Source organism: Miscanthus floridulus, chromosome 9, assembly GCF_019320115.1.
Source record: "Miscanthus floridulus cultivar M001 chromosome 9, ASM1932011v1, whole genome shotgun sequence".
Taxonomy (NCBI): Eukaryota; Viridiplantae; Streptophyta; class Magnoliopsida; order Poales; family Poaceae; genus Miscanthus; species Miscanthus floridulus.
Genome location: NC_089588.1, coordinates 42,605,499 through 42,616,889, shown reverse-complemented (window position 1 = coordinate 42,616,889; position 11,391 = coordinate 42,605,499). Strand labels below are relative to the sequence as shown.

The 11,391-nt window shown below is 44.9% G+C and overlaps 2 protein-coding genes across 2 annotated transcripts; both read right to left on the bottom strand.

Annotated features, from left to right (window-relative positions):
* Positions 1-2,118: 2,118 nt before the first annotated feature.
* On the bottom strand, positions 2,119-9,719 carry LOC136479731 (disease resistance protein RGA5-like). Its single transcript, XM_066477500.1, has 4 exons — positions 9,523-9,719; positions 8,137-8,876; positions 6,650-7,629; positions 2,119-2,475 (listed from the first exon to the last, which is right to left on the bottom strand). Exons 1-4 carry the CDS (start codon positions 9,717-9,719, stop codon positions 2,119-2,121), a joined length of 2,274 nt encoding a protein of 757 aa, XP_066333597.1.
* Positions 9,720-9,740: 21 nt separating this feature from the next.
* Positions 9,741-10,253, bottom strand: LOC136479730 (disease resistance protein PIK6-NP-like). The gene has a single exon (XM_066477499.1). It carries the CDS (start codon positions 10,251-10,253, stop codon positions 9,741-9,743), a length of 513 nt encoding a protein of 170 aa, XP_066333596.1.
* Between the last annotated feature and the right edge of the window lie 1,138 nt (positions 10,254-11,391).

Genomic DNA, 11,391 nt, shown 5'->3' with positions numbered 1-11,391 from the left:
ACCTAAACAATTCTAGCTTGCAAGGTCACACAAACCTATGCAACTAGTACTTCAAGCAAACCGGGGAGCTCCTACACAAACTAGTGATGCAAAGCGCACAAAGCCTAATCTCACTAGCAATGCTCAATAGCAAGGCTACACAAGCCAAACTAGAGAGCTCAAATTACTTAGCTACACAAACTAAGCAATGTAACTAGCAAGGCTACACAAGCCAACTAGTTATGCAAGGGAGCTACAACTATGCTACACAAGCAAGCTAGCTACACAAGAGCAACTACACAGGCGCAATATATGAATGAATAAATTCAAGCTTGTGTATGGATATTGCAAACCAACGGGAAGATGTAGACAAGTTGACATGATCGATTTTTCCCTGAGGTTCGGTGGTTTGCTAACCACTTAATCCCCATTGAGACAAGCTCAAGGTTGCTGTCGGTCCTCTTGCTAGTGGTGACCCGCAAGTCACACACTCCCACGTGGAGTGCTTACCACAAGCTCTAGCACTTGACCCGGCCAGACCACTTGACGCTCTTCATGTCTCGCTCAACTAGAGTTTCTTTTCATGATCCCCGCGGGGCGAGCACAATACCCCTCACAAAGCTCTTCTCTGGAGCCATGCACAAGCTTCTTGCGTGCTTCGACGGAGATCACAGCCACCAAGCCGTCTATGAGGTGGCAACCTCCAAGAGTAACAAGCACCATTGGCTTGCAACGCAATCACCTAGTGCCAACACTTGCAATCTCTTAATGCAACGCACTACAATCACTCACTCGCAATCGGATCACACTCTTGCAAGCACAAGTGAGTTAGAGGGCTCCCAAGCACACCTACACAAAGCCACAAAGGCCCAAGGGTGCTCAGCAGCTGGCCAAAGCCGGCCAAGGGCTCCTTTTTACCCCCTAAGGGATAAAAGAGTCGTTGCTTGGAAAACTAGCCACGAGGGCTTCGGACCGAGGAGCCAGACCGGGGATCCGGACCATCAACCTTGGCTCTGGACCACCAGATCACGCCACGTGTCGCTAGCTATTTGAAACTAGCCATTGGAACGCAATGGCTATTTCGCGCGCGCTTAGGCCTGCTCCGGACGTATCGTCTGGACTTGCACAGTGCTCGGTCCGAACCAATGACGACCAGGGTCTAGAGCTCTCCAAAGAGTTCCCGAGAACACCAAAACGCTTTGGACCAACATCCAGAGAGTTGCAGCCACATGTAGCGACTACAATCATTCATGAGCAGAAGGAAATACCGCCGCCCGCCATGTGTGGCCGGCGTGATTGGCCAATAGAGGCACCGTGGACGAGCTCGACAGCATCCGTCACGCGATACATGGCCGCCTTTGGAAACAACAACCGCCTCTGCTTCCCAGCCAGACCGAGCGCGTCGAAGCTGAGATGTCCAAACCGGGCATGTCACAGCCATGGCTCCTCAGTGTGCCATGCCGCCAGGCACGCCGGCTGCTCCACCTTCAAATCAAGCACTTACAATCGATTATGGGAGCGTTTTACCTTGGCAAGAAGACGTCGCTCTCGATCGTCGATCTTTAAGATCCCGCTGTCAATCTGCACCTCGCACCCGTGCTCGTCCAGCTATCTGATGCTGACGATGCTCGAGCACAGCTGTGGGATGTAGTACACATCCGTCAGCACACGGTGCTCGCTGTTCTGACACTAGAAGATGATGGTGCCATGGCCTCGAATCTCCACCTTCGAGAAGTCATCGAACCGCACCGACCCTGTCACGCCGCCGTCGAGCTCGGAGAAAGCCGCCTTGGAGCCGGTCATATGGTTGCTGGCGCTGGAGTCCAGGTACCACCTCTGCTCCACCTCGCTGCCCACTCGTCCGAGATAGACTTGGGCGCGCGGCTCATCGAGGTCGATGGCCCGAGATGCAATCCCCTACTCCATAGCCGCCACCACCTCTACTTTCTCATCTGCCTCGACATCATGCAGTGCACAGAACATCGCCATCAGGAGAGTTGGCTAGTCGTCGTCCACCTGAGTCAGGTGATCCTTAGTCTTCTTCTCCTTCTTTTGATTCGGGCACTCCTTGGCCCAGTGGCCAGTCTACCCACACCGGCAGCAAGTGTCCCTGCCTAGGGGCTCGCCGTCCTTCTTCCTCTACTGCGGGGCCTTGCCATGGCGCTTGCCATCGTCGCCGCGGCTGGAGGACGCTTCCTCGGACCACTTCTCCCACATCCAAGTAGTCAACTCCTCCTCGGTCATCAGCAGCTTGCCACCGACCGATGTTGCAGTCACCCCTATGCGGTCATCCACCGCCCGCAGACGCCATGTCAGATCCTCAATCGTCAGGGTTGACAGGTCCAGCATCGTCTCGATGGAGAGAGCAATCTGGGTGTATTCTGGGGCCCTGGCCGCGTGGGCCACAAACGGCTGTGGGCTGCTACCACGCGCACCCCATGGGCCGCTGCCGCGTGTGCTTAGTGGGCCGAGCCCTGTGCAACCCTTTTTCCTTTTCTTATTTGCAGAAAGTTCATAAATCCACCAAAAAGTGTAGAAAAATCACAAAAATGCCAAACCAATTTTGTTAAGTTTCTAAAATCATGATCTATCTGATAGTGTATTTCGTTCGCATAGGTTCTATATGTTTTTAGGGTTGCTCTAATTATTTTAACATGCTTAATATTGTTAAGACATAAACTTGTAGGAATTTCTATGATAAATCGGTGATAGTGTTAGCTCTGAAAATTTTACAGTAGGTTACAAGTGTTATCAGGTGTTCTCTGCAATTTTTTATAGCTGCAGAGTAATTAAATTGCTAAGATAGCAAATGAGCCCTAGTTTGAATATATAGTAAATCAAATAAATAAAATAAAGAAACACCTTGGAATTGTATAACTAAAATACTTATTGGGAAATGACACCTTTCTCGACGATGTTGATACGTAGATTAGTACGTTAGTTATTAGAGCTAGCTTGTTAGTTCGTAGTATGTACTCTATTTTAAGAGTTGTTGTTGCCTTGTTAATTAACTGTTGTATCATCTCTGCATGGCATTGCATACCATAATAGGGACATCGATGGATCGCGGAGTCATCGGGAGTTGCTGGTGAGATGGTACTTTTGGAGATCATGTCGCCAAGATGGAATACTAACTTTTGGTTATATGTTACCCAGGCAAGCCCGGGTGCATAACCCCTATTATTCTGCACTTTAATTTATACTTGTGCATTAAGTTTTAAGGACTTGAATGAAACCTACTTGCATATATATATATCTTTATCCTATGAGTCTTACTAGTATGATAGGATCGTATAGATTGCTATGCTACAGGACTCCGGTAGAAGTCGAGTGATTGTCAGTCACTCACGAGAGATAGGAAAGATGTTATTATTGCTATTATATTATTATCACCTGGAAATTATATATGAATGATAATTGGAGACCGGGTGGAATGGTGCTTTGGATCTAAACTTGGTTTGACATTGGAGCGAGGCTTGGGATGCACTTGTTCCGCCTATGTCGGTTAGGGACCAGCCATTGCAGTGGATGGTAGTCAGATCACAGACTTATTATCCTGAACACATACTTGTGTATGGGCGCGGAAAGGGTCATTGCTCTCTTGTCATGGGTTCTAGCTCTTTCCGGACCGACTGATTGGAGGCAGGGATGGTGGAGGTCTAAGCACCACAATAAGTTCGGGACTCAGGAGTGGGGGCTTGAAGTCCAAGTTTAGATGGGGACCTGGACCCCGTAATAGGAGGATAGTGGGTTGGTCTTGCTTGTGTCTGGGGTACAAACGGGGCGTGTGTTTCAGAGTACCCAGCTGGGATACATTGGTCCGCGAATCGCCGTGTGATCCGGTACAACTTATCTACAGTCTAGCATCGTAGTAAGAACTGAAATATGAAATATGGTAAAATGGTTCTGAATGCTTACCATTTGCTTGAAGGTAGCACATGTGCTTACCTAGAATGGATAATTAATGAACTAATGATGACTGCTAATAAAATTGAATATAAGGATGCACGCTTAGTAATAACTCCTACAGATGCAATAAATCCACAAGCCAGATAGCCTTGCATATTCCTTAGAGTCTTTTCTTTTCTCCTGACAAGTAAGTCTTGCGGGGTACAATTAAGTACTCAGGGTTTCATTTCCCCCTGTTGCAGGTGACAGGCGAATGCTAGAGCTGACTCTTGTGTATGGATTCCTTCTAGTGGCTCAGAGGGGATTCCTTTACGCTGCGATCCTAGTTTTTATTTATAACTCTCACCAAAGGTTTTTATAAATAGAAATTTTATAATCTGTTGTCATAGCTTATATATCAATGCTTCGTCATGCCATGAATAGATATTTATTTCCGCTGTAACTCTGATCACATGTTTATATTCTGCTGTTAAATCAGATTGTTCATAACTGATGTTGTATTAAAAGTGATGTAAGAAATGGCTTAAGAATGTTGTAGGCTTTATTATCTCATTTGTGATCCTGATGGAAAAATATGGATTTTTAGGTTCTCCCTTGGGGTGTGCTCAACGGAACTGCATAATTTAGTGTCCTCCTATGAGTACTTAGTGTCTAATAGAAGACAAGTACTCCTGAGCATGGTTTCCTTTTTTGACCGAAATCTCCTGATATTTTCGATATATTATTTTTATCCGTAGGTGCCGATAAGAAAATATCTATCTTTTTCGTATAAATTTTATTTAAATTTATTTAAATTTACTTAAATTCAAATTAAATTTTATTTGAATTTGATCCGATATTTTCGATATATCCTGTTTATCCTCTTTATCTGTGACCCCCGATAAATTTTAATTTCTGAAAATGAAAACCTTGCTCCTGAGAGGCATTAGATTAGACGGTTCTGCCACAGCTATGCATGAGTATATGTACAACTCTAGCTGTACCTTGCCAGCTATGATGGGCAGATACTTCTAGAGGGTAGCGTATCGCGTATCTGATATGTATCGGATACGGATACATCTTGGATATGTATCCTAGGCGTGTCTCAAAAATCAGATACGTATTGGCTCGGATACTTGTATCGGATACGGTTGGGCGGCATGGGATACGGCCCAATACGTCAAACAAACCTCCAGGCCCGCTCGTTCCGTGTGACCTTCGATCCCCTCGCCGCAATCGGCAGTCACAGGCGCACTGCCATGAGCTAGTACATCGGGACATCCCTCTCTCACGCGCCTATCGGGAATCTTCTGCTCCATTCTAATACTCTGATTTGGCTCCTTGATTTTCTCTGTATCATCCATCCCATCGCCATCACGGGAGCGGTCGGTCGGTCTTCCAGCTGCGGAAGCCGTCGGTCGTGCGTTCAAGCGCTGCTCGGCGCATGATTCCCACCGGGGTTTTTCCCCATTTTCTCCAGTGTCTCTCTCGCAGATATGCCACAATGATCAAGTGACGTGCCCGCCACGCTCAGAGTCTGCTGATCTTCGAGTATCTCTCAGCTGCGTTCGTTGTCTAGGTATAGCTGTAGGTCTGTTTGTATACCGTGTGTGTGTGAGGTGTGCGTGTGTGTGGTGGTGTGTGTCTGTATCCGAACAGATACTACAGTTGTACTTAGATAAGAGGAAAAAAAAACAAGGCCACCACTAGTGTTGGAAGAATCGCGCACTTCAGATGCAAATACTGTGTGGTCAACCTCGTATCCTACTGTACAATTAAATCAACATTTGCTTCCTATTCATAACGTGGAATCAATGTGTGCCCCAATGTGACAGAAGCAGTTCTTCAACAACTTCAAAACAAAATTGCAGAGGCTGGAGAAGAAAATTGAGTCATAATTGAATTTTCTCGTAAGGTCTCTGCTCCTTATTTCACCTTTTAAAATTAAATCGCTGCATTAGTTTGTTCTGCTATTTAAGTTGAACCCTAGATATCATGAAACTTACAATCGGTTTGTTATTTAGTTACTAAATATATTATTAAAGTATACCAGGCGTATCCCCATGTCATTGCTTTTTCAAAAATAGTGTATCCGTGTATCCTTATCTGAGCTGCATAGCTTGCTAGGTACAAGGGTGGTTGGCAAGTACTCCAACCCCCAACTACTCATATCTAATTCAAGTACACAAACATGTCCTATTGCCATGCTGCTACAGTGACTAGATGCGACAGCAGAGCTGACTTTTGCGCCATCCCCTACTGCGCGGGTACAAAGGGAGCAACAGATTATTTCTAACAATCTGGACTAGATATCTTTAAGGCCCACATATCAAGGTCAAAGCCATTGTTTGCAAGTTTTTCTATATATATTAAGAGACCATATACAAGGCGGGACAAATTGAGGGTCACTGATGCATTTTGCTTTATTAGTTTAAAGCAACTAGTGAGCTACCATGAGAAAGAAATGCAATAATGACCCATGCGAAGAATAATCTCAACACATAAAAGAAAAAAACAGACTTTTCTAAAACGAAACCAAGTAAACACAAGATAAATCCTTGCAAACGTCTAAGCATTATCAGAACTAAAAGACACAGTACCCCTGACGAACTGAGATAAGTACAATCAGAGGTGCCGTGCAGTGCATGAGGATAAGTGGATAACAACCCGAAATAGCATTCAGTTGGTCATCGGGCTTCTAGTATGGGATGGGATGGTCAGATGGACGCCTGCTGCACCCCTGAGCCATGGAACCAAATATATCTTGATCAAGTCTTCTTACCTGGAGCATGGGACTATTGGGATGGATGCCTGCTGCGTCCCTGATGTCATTCTCCAAAGCCTCCACCTCGTCAGCAACAGCAGCGTCACAGTTAATATTTATAGCCAGATGTTTGAGCCCTGCCAGGTTCTGCAACCCAAGGACGAGGCCACCTTCCCACTTGAACTGGCACCGTGCCATCAGGTGCAGTTTGAGCCTTTCGAGCTTTGGCATGGCTCCCGGCTCAAACTCCAATGCCGCGTCACACCAATTACAGCGGAAATGAAACTTGAGCAAACGCTGAAATCCTTGTGGGTTGATTGCGTTCCTTGGGTAGACGATGCCTGAATCTCCATCTTTGTCATTGGATAAGCCAACAGTAAGAGAGAGCAGCATGGGTAAACTTGCTAGGATATTTATTCCTTCCTTGCTTGCTTCACCACGGATAAAAATGCGGAGGCGGGTCAGGTTGACTAGTGAGCTGATTTGAGGGCCCATGCAATTTAAGTCACGTGTATTAAGAATAAGCTTTCGAAGTGGTGGTGAAGTAGGGACACACGAAGACATGAATGGACGTGTGGCATCAGCATCACTCCCCCACACGCGCAGTTCTCGCAGACGCGTGAACAGCTTGGAGAGCAATGAGATACATGCTTTCTTGTGGCCCTCCGTATCACGAAATTCAGTAAAGTACGGCCAATCAATTTCAAGTATTCTCAGATTGGTCAGATTACCGAGTCCTTGGATAAACTTTACAGATTGAATACCCAAATCAATCCTTGATAGCTCTTCCAATGCCTGCAGATTTCTGATTCCATCAGGTAGGCGCACCAACCGATCGACATGAAGACGCACTAGCTTCTGCAACCGGATAATACTTGCTGGTAGCTTTTCAAGACATTGCCATCTCACATCTAGTGTCTCCAGATGTTGCAGCTTTTCTATATCTTGTGGAAGCTGCTTGCTGGCCGAATATTTGCTGTCTATCTTGTTCATTTTGGCTTGTTTGGCAGATAAGCCATAGATAAAAGTACTATTGACTGATTTGGTGTGAGAAAAAAATACTGTTCATTGGCTAATAAGCCATGGCTTATATGCCAAACACGACCAATCGAACAGGCTTGGTAGATTTTCAAGACATTGTCGATATTGCCATCTCAAATCATGTGTCTCCAGATGTTGCAGCTTTTCTATATCTCGTGGAAACTTGCCGACCAAAGCATAACAGTGTATCCTCAAGTACTTCAACTGACCTAAACTTTTGACATGTCCAAGAGGGCATTCACCAACCACACCTTGTATATTCAGCACTCGCAAGACTTGGCTGTTTAAGAACTCTGTGGCATGCTTATTAACCAGAACTAAATTTGAGCCAAAGATATTGATGGATCGGATCTGACCTCCATTTTTTATCATCTTGGCAATCTCTTCTGCCTGGGAAGAAATGTCTTTTTGGATGGATAGACGGCGAATCTTGTTCGAAGAATAATTTTTAGAAAAAACATTACCATTCCATATAGTAACAAAGTTGTCCTCCACGGTCTTTGATACAATGAACTCAAGTATGACATCATGAACTCTGCACTGTTTCACTGTTGCGCCATGTCCCCCAACCTTGGTTGGCCGCACCAAACTTCTATTGATGAGCTCATTCAAGTAACTTCTCCCTAGCTGCTCCATACTTTCCCTGTCTAGTCCAGGAATCAGTCCTTCGACTACCCATAACAATATCAACTGTTGGCAATCAATTAAAGAATCCTCTGGAAACACACTCAGATATAGCAAACAACTCTTTAGATGGTGAGGAAGGTCAACATAACTCAGCAGCAGAATTCTTTTCATCTTATCAATGGGAGAATCTTTGTCAACTGCAGCAACAATAGACCTCAATACATTGACCCAGACTTCCACTGCTTTGCTTCTGTTTGCTAATAAACCAGCTATACTGATTATGGCTAGTGGTAAGCCGCAACATTTCTTTAAAATATCATCGGATACTTTCCTCAAATCTGGGTGGCAATCATCATCGGACAAAAATAGCCTCTTAAAGAATAATCTTTGGGAGTCCTCATAAATAAGGGGCTTTGCTTGATACATTTGTGCAGCAATACCAGTACAACAAGATTTGGCTACTGCTTCAATGCGTGTTGTAGTAATAATTCTGCTTCCATTGTCATTGACAGGTAAGGCAGATCGTACAAGCTCCCATGCAGATACACTCCAGATATCATCAATCAAGATGAAGTACCTGCATACATTGGTTGTGGAATCACGTTATTAATTATGTAAGGCAAACCATGAATTGAAGCGTATTCCAGTGAAGTTAAAGATGTCGGAGAAATGTAAGATGGATCGTAGTGGCACACTTTTTTATCAGTAATTATTACACATGAGAAATACAGTCTGTAAACTACCATTATTGAAAAAATATGTTACAACCTCCAAAATGGTAAGTGCCGCATTAGAACACCTAGAGACCCACTCAAAAGACATGACGCATTCAGTTCAAAAGCTGAGTTCCAAAATGAGATATTTATGGATATTTAGAATTCTGGTCATATTTTCCAAGAAGTAATTTTACTGAGTATGGATTAGATGGTGTAAAGTAAAATTTTTACCAAAATGATGCACAGTTGACTTGAGTTTGTTCATTGTTGCAACATCTTTACTGATGACATTTGATAGATATGCTGAGCCATTGAAGTATCTGAGGTAATTTTATGCTGTCAAGTTCATTAGGCCAAGAAAAAATGAATCATTTTTTTTTAAATTCCCAGAAAATTTCATAAATGGCCTCATAATTAGGTGAGCTCATTTGATGAACAAATATTGCACGACATTATTCTAGCTAGATGAACTTGTTAACTATTAGAAAAAGAAATAATATTGATTACCTCTTGTCCTTTAAGCATTCTTTCACTTTGCGGATGAGCTGCTCAACTGTCTCTAACATCTGTGACTGGTCAAAATGGCTCTTGCTTATTTGAGACAATATATCTCTAAGAAGTTTCTTCATATCTGGAGTTTGTGATACAGACACAAAAGCCCGGCTATGAAAAGCAGCTTCAGTGATTTTGTTGTACACCTCCATGGCGAGAGTGGTCTTCCCCTGTCAAGTGGCCTCCTGAAAGAGTGAAGGTGCTCGAGGATCCAAGAGCACTGGCTGAGATGAAGAGGCGAGGAGACACTGATTGATGTCGTAGTAGCGTTTCCCCCGTTCGCTCTGCTCGCTCACGGGCCTCTTGAGTCGTCGGATCTCCTCTGCTATTCCTCTGTCCTTGAACAACGTTTTCACCATTTGAATGGCCTTGTGCACAAAGTTGGCCGTGGATCCTCCATCTCCATAGCTGTGATTGAGCACAAAACGGTCGATGCAATCCTCAATATCGTAGGACAGCTCACGCACCTTGCTCCTCCAGTCTTTGGCGAGTGGATCGATCTGGTCATCGTCCTTGTCTTCGAGCCTCAGCAGCATGGCTTCCATGGTGCGCAGCTCGTCTTGCAGGGACCGGATCCCTTGCTTGACGTCTCTGGCGAGGTTGTACTTGTCGGTGAGCATGGCGGCCAGCTTGTCGATGACGATGCCCAACACACCCGTGGCGGCACTCGAGATCATTTCAGCCATCTTGACTCGCGACTACTGGCTGAGTGAAATGCTAGCTAGCTTGTGCGGTGGTATGAGAGAGGATAGGTGATTCAGTTCTCAGGTTAAAGTGGGGCAAACAACAACGCATCCCATTAGTTAAATATATAATTCTCCTATAGATTCGCGAGAACCACTCCAAGGCACGCTGTCGCTGACAGTCCACACGACGGCTTCAGTTCTCGAGAAGATTAATTTAAAGAATGCTTTTGAATTTGTGAAAGGGAGCCCGTTTTTTGGCCGATCTCAGTGATATGTTTCGTTACACTGTTTCAAAAAATGTTACATCCCTTTATAAGTTTTGGTGGATGAAGAAAATAGCCACCCTCCATGCATATATAGATTCATGTCACTAGCTTTATAAACTAGTCTCTCAATAATAAATAGCTACCTACTATTGTAATCAAATATGCCACATAAATAATTTTGCTATGGTGTGTAATAAGCGACCATTTCAGCCATCTTCTCAACTCGAAAGCATTCGCTCTATGTAGATTGATTATTACACATGAGAAATTTCCTTCCACTTTCTTCCACCAACTCTCTCTCACTCAGTTTTTATATTTTGGCCAGGCCATCTCAATCCGCAAGCCATGTGACGATAAGAAACAGAAGATAAACATCCCCAACCCTACAACTCAGACGGCCGAAGGCGGGGGCGGCTATGGTCCACCAGACTTTCCTCCGGTCACATCTCGACCCTGCTTCGTCCTGTCCAAGCTGGCACCTCCGGGACGCCAGCCCCTATCGTTGACTTGGCACACCACCCTTTGTGACACCTTCGAAGGTTATGTTTGGTGTTGCTCTTGTAGGCTGTTCCACAACGAAGGTACTTGGCGACTGCTGTTGCATGGCAAGGGTGTCTGTCCATGTCGCCAAGGTGGACAAGAGCAGCCCGGTCAGTCTGTCTACCCTCGGCCATGCTGAGTGATCCCGCATCCAGCGGTACTGTGCTTGGGGCATACCCGATTATGACAGTGGTGATTGGCGTCAGGTGGGCTAATGACACACCTGCCCCCAAATATGCCTTGTGAGGTGTTAAAATTATTACTATGTAGTTTGCCTACGTGCCCCTATTTCGTTTAGCCCTGTTTGGATTCCATGGCAAAACTTTAGTCCT